General features: G+C 40.2%; 1 protein-coding gene across 18 annotated transcripts in view; it reads right to left on the bottom strand.

The window, feature by feature from the left end:
* RCE1 (Ras converting CAAX endopeptidase 1) overlaps positions 1-16,949 on the bottom strand; it is an 89,641-nt gene extending 72,692 nt beyond the window's left edge. For 3 of the 18 annotated variants that reach the window (XM_025286736.2, XM_025286741.2, XM_025286742.2), the window contains exons 1-2: positions 16,809-16,947; positions 5,549-5,602 (exon numbers count right to left, since the gene is read on the bottom strand). In XM_025286736.2, coding sequence (XP_025142521.1) covers positions 5,549-5,602; positions 16,809-16,838 — 84 coding nt within the window. In that variant the 5' untranslated portion in view covers positions 16,839-16,947. The other 15 variants (XM_044943753.1, XM_025286738.2, XM_044943756.1 and 12 more) reach the window with 12 other exon arrangements.
* Between the last annotated feature and the right edge of the window lie 313 nt (positions 16,950-17,262).

Below are 17,262 nucleotides of genomic sequence, written 5' to 3'. Positions count from 1 at the left end.
ATGGTATGGGGAGGGAGGAGGGAGGAGGGTTCAGGATGGGGAACACATGTATACCTGTGGCGGATTCATTTTGATATTTGGCAAAACTAATACAATTATGTAAAGTTTAAAAATAAAATAAAATTAAAAAAAAAAAAAAAAAAGGATACATAATGCATCATGGCCAACTGGGATGTATCCCAGAAATGCAAAGTTGGTTTAACATTTGAAAATCAACGTAATTCAGCATATTAACACTCTAGAAGAAAAATCATATGATCTTCTCAATAAATGCAAAAAAATATTTGATAAAGGCCCACATCTATTCCTAATAAAAACTCAGCAAGCTAGGACTAAAAGAGAACTTCCTCAAGCCAATTAAAGGGCATATTTAAATATTAAAGAAACAGGAGAAATTCATTTATTCTAACTTCTTTTGATCTTCAATCTTCTCTTTATAAAATCTTGCCATGTGTTATGCAAATTTAGCATCAAGAGACTATTTAGAATGTATCAAAAACTTGCAGATTAAGTGTGGACTCACAGGATAAACAATGACCTAAGTCCACAAACCCTTCCCTGACTTCTAAACTTAATATCAGAGACTGAGGTAAGTCGCAGTTTCCTCATCTCTGAAATAGAAATGGTGACAACTTATGTCTGACCTGTCTCTCGAGAATGAGGTCATGTCTACAGAACACATATGTGGGAGAAAAAGTGTTAGATAAGTAGTGAGATTTAGAGCTGTTGACCTTGTAAGATATAAAATTATAATAGACTTTAAATTTTTGAATATGAGAATCTTGGATTTTAAAAATATACACTGAGCCAGACATTTAAGAGTTCACCAGTGTGAGTTTCTCACTCAACACTGAGCAAGCCTGGACACATCAGATCTCTAATGTACGAAAAGCACAACTCCTCACCTCCATTCCCAACAAATTAACAAAAGAAGACAAAACTGAAGTCTTCTCCCTGATGCCCAAATGGGGGAATGCAGGAAAGAGGCAAAAGCTCAACTATCATAACCATATGACCATACATCAACAGCAAAGTCATCTTCCCTGGTTTCAAGGGCTGGTATTCCTATCTAGTCTTCTGAAGGGGAAAGGGAAGGAAAAAAAAAAAAAACCAGCTTTAAATTTTCTTATTTGGGAAAAATATATGAACATTTTTTTAAAATAACTGGCCAAACTATATTTTAGCAAAGAGCTAAATTATGTCAATAAACATGAGAGTGATGAAATATTTAAAATAAGATTAAAAAACAAGTAAAAATAATATGCTTAGAAGAGACAGTGAAATAAAGACCTTTTATATGCCTTTTTTCATATTCCTCCATCTCATCACTTTCTTCTACCTTTCTTTTCCTTCTTTTCTTCACTAAGGACATGTTAGGAAGTAGTTTCTAGATCTGGGCAAGAATAAGTTAAAACTATCATGTTTCACAAAACAGATATTTATGATAGAATTAATTCTACATACATGGATAAGTATACTCATAAAGGAATATGTAAATGATTTCTACATAAATGGATAACTATGAAGAATAGTAGTACATATATTGATATGAAAGAATATGAATTTTTAAACACATAAGAATTTATCTTAATGAGCATCATCCTTCAAAGTACAGAAGATTATTCTAATTGACAGAGAACCTCAAATAGAGTCTGAGGTGTTTTATTTTAATAAGCAATTGGGAGTCATTAAGAGAGGAACATGGGGCTTCCCTGATGGCTCAGCAGTAAAGAATCTGCCTACAATGCAGAAGACACAGGAGATGTGGGTTTGATCCCTGGGTCAGGAAGATCTCCTGGAAGAGGAAATGGCTACCCACTCCAGTATTCTTTCCTGAAAAATCCCATGGACAGAGGAGCCTGGCAAGCTACAGTCCAAAGGATTGCCAAGACACTGACTGAGCAATTGGGCACAGAACAGCACAAGGGAGGGACATAAAGCTATGTTTAAATTAATATATAATTTAATAAATAATGCCACACTATAAAAGCAGAACTAACCAAAAATTCAATTATGTTAGATAATGGACAAAAGAAAAGGAGAAGCCTCCCCCTCCCCTCAAAAACAAAAAGCTGAAAATTTTAAGCCTGGAGAATCATGAAAATGTTAGTATCACTGGAGATACATCAATGGAGATTACACAGCAAGTGAAACAAAATGAACCCTGTTTTAGATACGCTGCATATGATATTTCAGAGGAACCCTCAAACAGAATAATTTAATTGACAATCAAAGCTGGAAACACATTAGAGAGAGAGAAAAAATAAGCCTTGTCAACACAGAAATGACAGTTAAAGCCTTAAAAGTAGAAGATATCTGAAGTAAACGTAGAATAACGATGAAGAATAATAAAGGGAAAAAAGGCATATTGGTGACTGAACTTTAGGGAATACCCTCTGTGTTACCAAAGAAGCACTACATAGTACTTATCACACAATATTTTATTTTCACACTGTATTTTATTATAATGTCCTTGTGGCAAGGCAGAGATTCAATAAAGGTTTACTGGACAAAGTACAGATCATTAGGGACAGAGAAGAAAGAAAATTTTAAAAGAACATAAACTATTAGAGAGGTAGGAAACCAGGGAGATTATCTTGGTCATAGTTTATTGCTGTTGCTGTTGCTCAGTCACTAAGCTGCGTCCAATTCTTTGCAACCCCATGGATTGCAGCACATCAGGCTCCTCTGTCTTCCACTATCTCCTGGAGCTTGCTCAAATTCATGTCCATTGAGTCAGTGATGCTATCTAATCATCTCATCTGTTGTTTATTAATCCAGTATAAAGAAAACACCCAGAAATAGGAGCCTGTTTGTATAGGAATTGATCTGAAGTATTCAAGAGCCAGAGAAAAAGTTCCCCTAGAGAGAGGGGAGACCTTATTTTTGGACACTGAAAGAAATCATCTGAGCAATGAAAAGGATTTAACAGCTAACAAATTGAATTCAGAGGCATACTATTAATTTTGTACAGGTATGTGATTCTTTATCACCAGGAAATTTGATGGTTAATCCATCAGCCACCAGAGACATACTGATGAAGTTAATTAATAGTGAAAAGATTTGTGAAAGGACCAATTTAAAGCAGTTTGCTAATGTTATAGGAATGTTAAATAACAATAGTAATAAAGGCATAATTAATGGTACATAAACCAGAGAGCTAAGGGATTCAAATCTTAATCTTAGACAATTTCCTTTGTGAGCTTCACTGAGTTATTTTTGTTACTAATTAGTAAGAATAAATAGCATTATCGAGTGGAAGCTAATATTATGAGGCCTAACAGCTGGAGAGAAGACAGGCTACAGTTGGCCACTAAATGTGATGACGGTGAGCAAATGACTCAACTTTTATTGTGTACTTGATGTGCAGTACTTCCTCTTTATACAAACGTTAGCCACCTCAACTTTATCACATGGATATGAAAATAGTTTAAATAAATATGCACAAAATTTGTTAAAATAACAAATTAAGTAAAAAAGACACAAACTGCCTAAAGTTTATATTAGCATAATAAATAGACGGTTATTCCATAAACTATACTCAATACCTTCTCCTGAGTGTTAACAATTACCATAAAACCATTTCCTTGTACTTAGATGGCTCTTCACTTTTTTCAAAGCACTTTCACAAATATTAGTCAAAGATTAGTCAAAGATCATACATTATGTATGATCTAACCACTCGTTGTGCCATACAGGTTTATGTTGCAGGAAATAGTCTTTCTCCTCTCTGGTGTTAATGACATATTCTCTTTTATTTTTATGAATTTTCATTTCTTTCAAAGCACTTTCACACACTTAAATGGAGCAGCAGCATTAAGAATGATCTTTCCACTCTTTGCATCATCTCAATGGCATAATCCAAAAAAGCAGAGAACTAAAAGACTGATAAATGGACTGGATGATTTTGAGGCAGTCAATTCATGATTCTTAAAGTTGACTTCAGATTTCCTAAAAGTCTTAGAATTGCAGCAAACTCTCCAGGACAGTAAGCCAATCCTCTTTCTTCCAGGCATTGGCTTTGGAAGGCAGTATAATTAAATAATTAAGATATCTTAAATGTGGGATTAAGGGGAGAAACCAAATATATCATGTTTACCAGTGTAACCCCTCTATGTCAAGCACAAAGCTAAGTAAACAGTAAGTACTCAATAAATCATCATTTTGATTGTCACCACAGGGAGAAAAATCTACCCAAGCTCCCACAGAATATCTCCTATAGAGTGAAGAACAAAAATCTCAATTTATTTTTTTTGTTTTATTACATTTCCTTAATAATTACTGCTTTTAAATGTATGCACACCAAGCAGAATATAAACAAGTTAAAACCACAGAGCAAAAAGCTGAAGTCTATTAGAGATCCAGGGTACAGACAGGTGGAAAATATCAATAGATTCAGAAGGCCAAGAAAATTTCAAAGGCAAATGGGAATACACCTGATGACCCTTAAATTAACAAACGAGCACTTTAAAATCCCCATGGTAAACTAAAAATTACTTCAAAAAAGAATTTCAAAAGGCAGAATGATTCCTATATGTTTATGTCTTTATATTTTTTTTCTTTGATATGACCAAGATAAAGGCAGATACTTTGGTTTTAGCAATTGAATTACTGGAAATCTATGTATAAATTAAAATTTTAAATTGATTGTATTTTAAAAAGCATTAAGAAACCATGCCATTTTAAAAAGCCCAATGGTGATACATTTCACAAACATTTATTTTATAACATTATACCCTTCTAATGTAGCTTTTTGGTTGTTTCTACATTTAATACATGGCATATTTTCTTAAAGAATGACAACATAAGTTTAAAAAAACACTACAATCTACTTCAGATTTAAGTGGGAAGAGTTTCTTTTAAAAAATTATTTTGTAAAAGTTGTAAATTTAGCCCTCAGGAAAAGACAGGCCCATTGGATAATAGTTACAAACCACACAGCCATAAAAGATTAAAAAGGAAAGCACAGTGGTTCTCAACTCATTCTGGTCTCCTTAAACTAATGCATGTCCTTTGGTTGTAGATTATTCTCAAGTCAAAGGAAAAAAAACTTCTAAAATCAAGGTCACTGAAAATGCCTAAACCATACCAACTTTGACATGTGTAAAACAGTGTTAACACTGGCCAAAATGATTTATAGTAAAAGTATTTTCTATATACTATTCCTCTGAGATAGATGGAAACAAATACTTAAGATTGTATTTCATATCTGGGAAAACTTTGCTTGAGGGTGTACACAAAGTATTCAGAGAACAGTGACCTAGGTATCTTGCCTTAGCCTAGACAATTTTTTTCCTGTATCTATACAATTTTATAGATCATCTTTCAGTAGGATTCTAGATAAACTACAGGATAAACTACTGCATAAAACATATGTATACTAAAAAGGTATTTACTATTTATCTGAAATTCCAATGTAAGTGGGAGTCAGTTTTATTTGCTGTATCCGACAACCCTATCTTTCAGTTTATATTGTTTGTTTCAGAAAATACCAAATTTATTGACTGGAAGAGACTTAATCTTGTAGAGGCTGGGTATAATTCTTTACCTTTAAGGAACTTCTTGAGGACCAAACCACCATCAATGCTTCCTGCAGCAGCAACTGCAAGAAACAGAACACAAAGTATCACAAATGAAGCAATTAAATGGATTTTATCTAAAGAATTATATGGGAGCCTGAAATCACTGCTGATAGATACAGAATATCTTAAAGTTGGTCACTATTAATGAGCATCATAGAGATCATAGAGAAAGCAAGGAATTCCCAAAAAACATCTACTTCTGCTTCACTGACTACACTAAAGCCTTTAACTGTGTGAATCGCAACTGTGGAAAATTCTTAATAGACATAGGACTATTAGACCACCTTATCTGTCTCCTGAGAAACTAATATTTGGGCCAAGAAGCAACAGTTAGAACAGGACATGGAACAACTGACTGGTTCAAAATTGAGAAAGGAGTACGTCAAGGTTGTATATTGTCATCCTGCTTATTTAACTTCTTTGCAGAGTACATCATGCAAAATGCTGGCCTGGATGACTCACAAGCTAGAATCAAGATTGCCAGGAGAAATATCAACAACCTCAGATATGCAGATGATACCACTCTAATGGCAGGAAGTGAAGAGAAACTAAAGAGCCTCTTGATGAGGCTGAAAGAGGAGTGAAAAGGCTGGTTAAAACTGAATATTCAAAAAACTAAGATCCCGGCATCAGGTCCTGTCTTGCTGTATCTCACTGTTCGCTGAGGCATGAGCCGGGAAGCTGCAAGAAAACTCAAGGAGCCGGAGGAACTGCAGACATGTTTATTCTCTCCCAACTGGCACAGCAGCCATAGCAACAGCAGACATGCTGTAGTCGCTCATGGTTGACCCAGTGGACACACCATAACTCAGCCACAACACAGCCATAATGCGGACACAATGGTGTTTCAGGTGGAGCTTATATATGTTTACAGAACAGAAGTGGCCTGTGTGGCCAAGCCGGTACATTGTGATGTGCATGCACAGAGCTCTTACAAGTGATCTGAGCTGTTACATAATCAGGTATTTACAGAACGTGGGGTGAGAGCACGAGAGTCCATGGGGCGAGAGAGCTTGACCATCGCTCTCTTGGCTAATTCATCACTTTCTTAGCTAATTTGCTCTTTCCCTACAGGTCCCACCATTTCATGGCAAATAGAAGGGGGAAAAGTGGAAACCGTGACAGATTTTCTTGGGCTCCAAAGTCATTGCAGACAATGACTGCAGCTGTGAAATTAAAAGACGCTTGCTCCTTGCAAGAAAAGCTGTAACAAACCTAGACAGTGTATTAAAAAGCAAAGATATCACTTCGTCGACAAAGGTTCATATAGTCAAAGCTATAGTTTTTCCAGTAGTCAAGTATGGATGTGAGAGTTGGACCAAAAGAAGACTGAATGCTTTAGAACTGATGCTTTCAAATTGTGGTGCTGGAAAAGACTCTTGAGGGTCCCTAGGATTGCAAGGAAATCAAACCAGTCAATCCGAAAGGAAATCAATCCTGAATATTCATTGGAAAGGCTGAAGGTGAAGCTCCAATACTCTGGTCACCTGAGGTGAAGAGCTGACTCATTGGAAAAGACCCTGATGCTGGGAAAGATTGAAGGCAAAAGGAGAAGGAGGCAGCCGAGGATAAGATGGTTAGATGGCATCCCCAACTCAATAGATGAATCTGAGCAAACTTTGGGAGATAGTGAAGGTCAGGGAAGCCTGGCATGCTGCAGTCCATGGGGTCACAAAGAGTTGGCCACGACTTAGTGATTGAACAACAACTAACAAAAAGCACCAAAGAAGTACTGGAGGCTCCAACTGTTCAGGGGCAGAATAACTTCATCGAGAGGAGAACCAAACAGCAACTCCTTTACCCATATTAAATACCAGGGCTGCCTCTTGGATATTACTATTCCTGATAGAAAAAAAATCACAGGAAGACTGCAAACTGTGGCTAATAACCAGAGTATCTCATGCCAATAAGTCATATTCCAGTATAAGATTCAATTAACATATTTGGTCTTTCTTTTAACCAATTCAGTCTTTAGTAAAGTTATTCCTTACCAGACTATCAGGTAAGAATCTTCTGTACGCAGAGTTCTAAATCAGAACATTAGAACACCTAGAACAATAATTCTTCAGGGTTAGAGGGTAAGTGAGGAAACAGGCCCCTAAGAGGGTGGGGAAGATCTCAACCACCTGGAAGCTTTTTTCCCCAAATAGAACGTGCCTTCCCCCAGAGTGATGTGACCCCATAGTTAAGAATCTAAGAATCACTGCCATAAGAACCAATGGAAACGTGTCTATACCTCAAGAAATATGTATTCTTCTGGCAGGGAAAAAAGGCTGAGAATCTAGATCTAGAGTAAGAGGCAATATCATTCTCCAAATGTGTGCTGTCCAATACAGTAGCTGTGCGTGCGGCCATGCTAAGTCACTCAGTCATGTCCAACTCTTTGCAACCGTATGGACTGCAGCCCGCCAGGCGGCTCTGTCCATGGAATTCTCCAGGCAAGAACACTGGAGTGGGTTGCTGTGCCGTCCTCCAAAGGATCTTCTCAACCCAGGGATCAAATCCAGCAGCTTAAGTCTCCTGCTAGTTTTTTATCACTAGCGCCACCTGGGAAGCCCAATACAGTAGCTACTAGCTATTAATACATGAGGCTATTTCAATTTAGTTAAATGAAAAATTCCTTTAACAAAAATTTAACAGTTTTTTAATTTAACAAAAAGCATTTTTAAACTTAGTGTTCTTCACAGGCATACACTAGTTCTGACCTAAAGGAGTAGGTGACTTGCCACTGGGACAGGGATTGGGACACTGCTGGCAGGCTGACACTAGAGATCAATGAGGAGCTAGAGTGTTTACAAGAAACAAACCACAACCTGCGTGTCCCACAGTGTGTCCATGATGCTTCTCAACTGCACATCTCACAGTTTGCTCTAACATCCTTTCTTAGTTTTAACAAGTATCCTATCAACAAATTGTTGGAAATAGATCACCTGGGGTGAACACGTGCAGGGAAAACAATCATCCTGCCTGCTTCACAGATTTTCAGCTATGCTTCCAATCTTTCTGTACTAAAGTAATAAAGTGCTATCCTTCAAATGCAAAGATGACAGAACAGGTATTTTTAAGTAACAACATTGCCCCAAATTCTCTTTATAGAACAGAAGATGACTTACGGGCTTCCCTGGTGGTTCAGTGGTAAAGAATCCACCTGCCAATGCAGAACACACAGGTTCAATCCCTGATCTGGGAAGATCCCACCTGGCTCGGAGCAACTAAGCCTATGCACCACACCTATTGAGCCTGTGCTCTAGAGCCTGGCAGCTGCAACTACTGAGCTCATTGCTGACGCCTGCGCACCCTAGAGCCCATGCTCCACAACAAAAGAAGCCAATGCAATGAGAAGCCTGTGTACTGCAAATGGAGAGTAACCTCCGCTTTCTGCAACTAGAGAAAAGCCCACGCAGCAATGAAGACCCAGAACATCAAAAATTAAATAAAGAAAACTTTTTTTAAAAGTCAGGTTATAAAAACAAACAAAAAAAGATAATTAAAAAAAAACTACAAGGTTACATATGTTTGGGAAATGCTATATACTAGAGCCCATTTTTAAAGATTCACAGTCCATTCTGGCATATTAAAAGTTCTGAGATCTAAAATGACAGAATTCATTTGATTTTAACCAGCAACCCCCAAGTTTAGATGACTGCATAACTCCTTTCTCAAAATTCATATAAACATCCTGTAACACACATTTTGGAAAACACTGCAATTGTTACAGCCTTCAACAATGATAGGAAAAATTATATATAGTCATTTCTCAGCTTCTCACAGATGGATCATTCCAGCAATAAAATTTTCTGATTTGTTGTGAGTTGCATTATGTACCTCTGAAAGAGACTGTGAAGACCTAAGACCCAACACTTGTGAATATGACCTTATTTGGAAATAGGGTCTTCATGCTGCTGCTAAGTCACTTCAGTCATGTCTGACTCTCTGCGACACCATAGACGGCAGTCCACCAGGCTCCCCTTTCCCTGGGATTCTCCAGGCAAGAACACTGGAGTGGGTTTCCATTTCCTTCTCCAATGCATGAAAGTGAAAAGTGAAAGTGAAGTTGCTCAGTCGTATCCAACTCTTAGCGACCCCGTGGACTGCAGCCTTCCAGGCTCCTCTGCCCATGGGATTCTCCAGGCAAGAGTACTGGAGTGGGGTGAAGATCTTCATAGACGTTATCAAGTTAAGATGAAGTCATACTGGATTAAGGTGGCTCTAAATCCAACTGGTGTCCTTATAAGAAGGCCATGTGAAGACACAGATATACACAAGGGAGAACATTATATGAAGACAGAGACGGAGGCTGGAGCAATATATCTGCAAGTCAAGGAACACCAAGGCCTTGCTGGCAACTACAAGAAGGTAGGAGGGAGCTAAGGAATCGATTTCTCCCTCAGAGCCTCCAGAAGGAACCAAACCTACTGATATCTTGACTGTGGACTTCTGGCCTTCATAACTGTAAGAGAATAAATTTACTTGAAACCACCCAGTTTGTGGTACTTTGTTACAGCAACACTAGGTAATGAATGTCATTCTTCATCATCAGAGATTTCAGGCCAATGACATCACTCACTTTCAGATAAAGATGGCAGATTGAACATACATATCTACTTTCACTCCCTCCTGAAATCTCAATAAAACAATAGAAAAGGAATATTTTTAGAAGTAATAAACCCACAAAGATACAGAATAAGAGAGAGGACTTTAATAAAATTGTTTTAGGTTGGTGCAAAAGCTACTGCAGGTTTGCATTGTTGCCATTCGATATTGGAAAGTAAAAAAAAGTGAAAATGTTAGTCGCTCAGTCATATCCAACAACCCTTTGCGACCCCACAGATGTAGCCCACCAGGCTTCTCTGTCCATAGAATTTTCCAGGCAAGAATACTGGATTGGTAGCCATTCCCTTCTCCAGGGAATCTTCTGGACCCAGGAATCAACCTGAGTCTTCTGCACTGCAGGCAGATTCTTTACCATCTGATATTGGGATACATTTTTAAATAAATGAAGTTATGTTATACATTGCTTTAATGCTCATTTCTTGGTTTGGTTTTTTTCCTAATGACATTACTTGCTGTTTATTTTATATTTATTTGAGACTATGGAAATGATGTTAGACAAAAAGCAAATTCAAGCAATTTTCTTGAGTTCAAAATGGATCGTAAAGCAATGAAGACAACTCACGACATCAACAATGCATGTGGCGCAGGAACTGCAAACGAACGGACTGTGCAGTGATGGTTCAAGAAGTTTTGCAAAGGAGACAAGAGCCTTGAAGAAAAGGACTATAGTGGCCGGCCTTCAGAAGTTGACAACAACCAATTGAGAGTCATCATCAAAGCTGATCCTCTTACTACTACAGAAGTTGCCAAAGAACTCAATGTCATCCATTCTATGATTGCTTGGCATCTGAAGCAAACTGGAACAAAGAAGCAGCTTGATAAGTGGATGCTTCATGAGCTGACCAAAAATCAAAAAAATTGTCATTTTGAAGGGTCGTCTTCTCTTATTCTATGCAACAATGAATCATTTCTCGATCAGATTGTGATGTGCAATGAAAACTGGATTTTATATGACAACCAGCTCAGTGTCTGAACTGAGAAGCTCCAAAGCACTTCCCAAAGCTAAACTTGCAACAAAAAGAGGTCTCGGTCACTGGTGGTCTGCTGCCGATTTGATCCACTGCAGCTTTCTTGGGGCTTCCCAGGTGGTGCTAGTGGTAAAGAATCCGCCTGCCAATGAAGGAGATGTTAAGAGACATTGGTTTGATCCCTGGGTTGGGACAATCCCTTCTGAACCACAGCAAAAACCATTACATCTGAGAAGTACGCTCAGCAAATCGATGAGATGCACGGAAAACTGCAACACCTGCAGTCCGAGTTGGTCAACAAAAAGGGCCCAATTCTTCTCCACGACAATGCCCGACTGTATGTCTCACAACAAATGCTTCAAAAGGTGAATGACTGGACCACATTTTGCCTCATCCACCATATTCACCTGATGCTGCTAAGTCGCTCCAATCATGTCCAACTCTGTGCGATCCCATAGACCGCAGCCCACCAGGCCCCGCCATCCCTGGGATTCTCCAGGCAAGAGTACTGGAGTGGGCTGCCATATTCACCTGACCTCTTGCCAATCAACTACCACTTCTTCAAGCATCTTGACAAGTTTTTGCAGGGAAAATGCCTCCACAACCAGCAGGAGGAAGAAAATGCTTTCCAAGAGTTCATCGAAGCCTGAAGCACAGATTTTTACACTATAGGAATAAACAAACTTATTTCTCATTTGGCAGAAATCTGTTGATTGTAATGGTTCCGATTTCGATTAATAAAGATGTGTTTGAGCCTAGTTGTAAGGATTTAAAATTCATGGTCCAAAACTGCAATTAGATTTGCACCAACCAAATAGAAACAGAAAAGCCAGAGAACTAGTGGGAAAGGATTCAGGTCTCAAGAACCAAAAAACTGACTTATAAGCCAAAAAAGGCAAAGGTAAAGAAACAATACCAAATATACAAAAAAATCCCCCCAAACTCAAAACTGGCAGTATCAGGAAACTCTGGAAGTAGAGGTGGGATCCAAAATAAGGAGTCAGGTGAAAAAATGAATTTAAGAAGTAGGAAAATCTTTAAATTCCCTTCTCCACTCAGCCTTCTAAGGACTGGTCCCTCCTAAATTTGGTAAGGGGTTGGGGAGAAGTTATTCTGTGAAAAGATAGAAACACGGGTCTCTGGGCTGGGAACTTAAGTTGTACATTAAAAACAAATGGACTTGGCAGATTCATTTTGATATTTGGCAAAACTAATACAGTTATGTAAAGTTTAAAAATAAAATAAAATTAAATTCCATTAAAAAAAAATAAAAACAAATGGACTGAGTGAACATAAACACTGAATGCTAAGATACAACCTCCCACCCCCGATCTCTCAAATTCCAGAATGCTGGCAATCTGGTTTTTTATCCGCTTGGTGAGAGACTCTGAACATATGCATATAAAAATCTAGAAGAATACATACTGCATGTTAATCATTATCTCATGCGGTAAGATTACTGAAGAGTCTCACTTTCCATAATACAAAGTGAAGTGAAGTGAAAGTCATTCAGTCATGTCTGACTCTTTGCGATCCCATGGACTATATATTCCATGGAATTCTCCAGGCCAGACTACTGGAGTGAGTAGCCTTTCCGTTCTTCAGGGAATCTTCCCAACCCAGGGATCAAACCCAGGTCTCCCGTACCTCGGGCAGATTCTTTACCAGCTGAACCACAAGGAGAGCCCAAGAGTACTGGCGTGGGTAGCCTATCCCTTCTCCAGTGGATCTTCCCAACCCAGGAATCGAACTGGAGTCTCCTGCATTGCAGGTGGATTCTCTACCAACTGAGCTATGAGGGAAGCCCCCATCCATAGTATACGTTTCTAAAATGTTATAATGTTTCATGACAAGCACATATCACCTTTCTTCCTGCCAAAAAGAATAAAAATATAAAGATCAGAGAGAATAAACAGAAGAGAAATGCTCCTTATACTAGATGGACTGAAGCGGTCCATTAGGCTCAAAATGTCTACGTAATTCAGTTTCTTGCCAAAAGCTGTGTGGCTCAAGTCCTTTGCTTGGAGTGAAATCACCCTGCCACTCTGACCACAGTTTATTGGATCATGATCAGTGCACAAGCTAATACAACCATATGCAGAAAAACATCACTCTCGCCGTGTAGCTAACTACCTCTCTCAGGAATGGTGGGAACTCTGTCCAGTCAGAAGGGAGTTCACGCAGAGTTAACAGCAAACCAAACTATCACACCCTCTTGAAGATGTTTACTGCCAGGTACACAAAGAGAAGACAGGTCATTCAGTTCAAGTGTGAAATGTCTTGTAGAGCCTAACCTACTATCCGGTCTCAACTGGGACTCAGTTGAGAGTCCTCTAAGGCTAACAGGACAACTTCACTCCAAAATATCCTTCAATAAACTTATACATACACACCAAAAAAGCAAGACAAAAAAGTTTTCACTTCACAAATTCAAGAAAATTAGTTATCAGGGCCACTCAATGCATCAGCTTTCCAAGAATACAGGCAAAAAATGACAAAATAACAAGAGCCAAATGGAAGAAACATGTATTTTCAAATTAACTGCAAATTAAATGACAAAATAATAAGAGCCAAATGGAAGAAACATATATTTTCAAATTAATCATCAAAGTATGCACCATTCATCATTTCATTTCTTTTCATTTTTTGGCTCTTTTCCAACTACCAAAGGCTGGGTATAAAAGAGATAAAATTCAAAGTAATGTAATTTAGCTGTGAAAAAGGAAGTTAAAACCAAGAGCAAAAGTTAGATGGTTTCTGAGTAATCGGAATTTAAACCAGTAAAATAAATAATCTTCTGATAAGTCATTCTACTCACCTTTCCTGTATGACAGATTTATAAATCTATCACCAGATACTTATTTCATAATCATTTAAGTTTAATTATGGAACAATTTAAGTTTAATTATGGAACAATTCTGAAGATGATAAAACACTAATTGAAACTTTTAAATAAAATATAACATAAAACATGACAAAACAGATTGAAATTAATATTTTTTCTTCCTCCACTTACTAGTTGTTACACAGTGAAGAGTATTTGCTTGGTGCTTAGAATTTAATGCTTCTATGGAAATCACTAGCTGTCCTTCTAGCAATGCTCCCTTTGATACTCCTGCTGTTTCACACCTCCGATAAATTATTAAATATTTCAAAATCTGGAAAGGGCACAATTCAAAGAAACCACAATTGTCTTTAAAAATCATGGTAATAATAAACTTGTATGAGACAGTTAATAATTCTCATTTCCAAAAAATAATATTCTTGCTTGCAAAATGTCAGATTTACATTTGTTAAGAACAAAGCATTGTGTCTAAACAGAAGACATAGCTAGGTGAGTGACATAAAAAGGAGACAGTGAAATTCAAAACAATGTCCAAAACAGGAAATGAAGACAACAAATTGCTTTATTCAAAGGATAAATTCATCTGGAAATAATAAGTTGGAAAAATTAAGTGGGAGTTTGTTTTTCCTGTTTCTTTTTCCTTTCCAAACATAAGTCAACATGAAGATTATGAATAATCATGGCATCTGCTTGTGAATCTTTACTTTTCATTGTATCAACATTTCCCAGGGTCAGAATACTAGTTAAGAGCACTGACTTTGGAAGCAGATACCTGGGTTTGAAACCCTGATGAGTCAAACACTAGCACGTGACCCTGTGCAAGTCGCTTAACTTCTCTGTAGCACTGCTTCCTCACTAATAAAAGTGAGGGCAAATCTACCACATGTGATGGCTGCCGAAGGTAAGCAAAACAATACGTTCAAAATGTTTAACACAGTGCCTGGCAGATAGTAAATGCTTAAAAAAATATTAGCTATTATTTCTAATAAAGTCATCTGCACACAATATTGTAAGTTGAACAGGTCTCCAAGATATCTTGGTAAAACATTCAATCTTGATAATTTTAAAATAAAATATATTGTATTTAATTTCCATGATTATTTATGAAAATAGACTGTCACTTCCACACTGAGGTACCTGTAGCAAAAATTATTAACCCCCATTTTTTTAAAGGCACAAAGAACTCAGCATGAGAACATGGGAACTAAGATCCTAATTTGTACCAGTTTGTAAGGATGGTTTTCAGGCTTTTCTACAGTAACACTTTCCCTCACACATCCTCCGACTTACTGTGCTCCCTCTGTTCAGATTTTCCTGCAGTTTCTTTATCCATAATGAGAGAGCAGTAGGGAAAAGAACACTAGCCTGTGAGTCAGAAGCTCTGGGTTCTATCCTAGGTTCTGTCATCTGTAAAATCTAAACCTCCAACTTTCTTTGACAACAAAGGCAGGAAAATTGGGAAAACTCGAGGTGCCTTCAGGTCAACTTCTTGTAGCCTATGGTTCTATTTGATCTGTCTCTGTGGTAAAGAGTCTGCCTGCCAATGCAGGAGACCTGGGTTCCACCCATGGGTCAGGAAGATCCCCTGAAGGAAGACATGGCAACCCACTTCAGTATTCTTGCCTGGGAAATTCCATGGACAGAGGAGCCTGGCCGGCCACAGTCCATAGCGTCGCAAGAGAGTCCGACATGACTCAGTGATTAAACAACAAACAAGTAATTAAGTACTAGCTAGCAGTAGTTTTCCCAATCTTCCTGGATTCTTTGTTGTCAAAGAAAGTTGGAGGTTTAGATTTTACAGATGACAGAATCTAGGATAGAACCCACAGCTTATGGGTTCTGCTTCTATGAAGAACTGACTCATTGGAATAAGACCCTGATGCTGGGAAAGAGCCAAGGCAGGAGGAGAAGGGGACGACAGAGGATGAGATGGTTGGATGGCATCACCGACTCGATGGACGTGAGTTTCAGCAAGCTCCGGGACTTGGCGGTGGACAGGGAGGCCTGGCGTTCTGCAGTCCATGGGTCGCAGAGTCGGACACGACTGAGCGACCGAACTGAATGCCTAGTAATTAATCCGTCTACGGTTTACAGTTAACTACGAGGTCAGTAGTTAAGAATTCAATCAGGTAAGGCTGTGAAAACTCTGTCACGAATGAACGAAAGCGGCCACTCTGTGCGAGGTGTTCAGTCCCGCCCTCCAGAGCACCTCGGGTCCACGGTGGCCTGAACTGGGTTACTGAGGCGTCCGAACCGCAGGTTCTCATCACCCCGCTGCTCTGGGCCCTGGCCCAGGAATCCCCTTCACACCTCTGGTGACCCGCGGGCCTGACCCGGCTTTCCCTCGCCCCTACTTGAGCACAAGTTGGCCTCGACTCCCCCCGCCCAGCGCGCCCATCCCTGCTGTCCGCGCGCTCTCCCGGCACGGGAGAGCCACCCGAGCTCGAACCCTAGCGTCCTCTGAGGTGTGGCAAACCCTGGAGCTTCCTTAGCAGCTTTCTTAGGCGTCAGATGGGGGCGACACCCGCGCTCAGCGGACGGCCATGCCCCTCCCCCCACACACTGACTACTTCTGAGCGCCCCCCAGGTTTGACTGCCCAGGCGCTCCCACGCCTCGCGTCTCATCTGCACCTCACAACCCCGCGAGGATCAGGCTGACTTGAACCGAATCCTACCATTCCCGAACCTTCCTTCTCCCTCAGGCAACGCCAGACCCCTCTGCCCAAACTTCTCGGCCTCCTCACAAGACCCGTCTCCTCAGAGTGTCCTCCTCTGCTTTCTCTCCCTTTCCGGCATCACCTCGCAAACTGCCACGGCCGGCCCCTCCATTCCGCACCGGGAGCAGCAACCACGCCCAGTGGCCGGGCGCCCGCTGGGGCTACGACCTCCGCCTGCGCCCACGCCCACGCCCTCGTCGGGCCGCCCTACGCCGTCCCTTCCCCTTCCCCCGCCCCAGCGCGCGCGCGCCCCGCCCACCGGCCCGCTGCGCCTGCGCACTCGGCCCCCCTCCCCCCAGACACGGAGCGCAGCCGGGACCTGCCTGGCGCGGCGGGGAGGGCCCCGCAGTGGCGGCGGCGGTCCGTGGGCGGATGGCTGGGCGCGCGGCGGCGATGGGGAGAGCCCGCGGGTGGCAGCCGAGGCTGTGGGCGAGCAGGAATGAGGCCAGGCCACGACTCCTCCTTCCTCCCGAAAGAACTTTCCCACGGTCCCGCCGCGAGGTGCAGCCCTCAGCCCTTTGCCTCCGCCTGGAGAG

This window comes from Bubalus bubalis, chromosome 5, assembly GCF_019923935.1.
Source record: "Bubalus bubalis isolate 160015118507 breed Murrah chromosome 5, NDDB_SH_1, whole genome shotgun sequence".
NCBI lineage: Eukaryota > Metazoa > Chordata > Mammalia > Artiodactyla > Bovidae > Bubalus > Bubalus bubalis.
The sequence above is the reverse complement of the archived record's forward strand: the minus strand, read 5'-3'. Positions and strand labels throughout refer to the sequence as shown.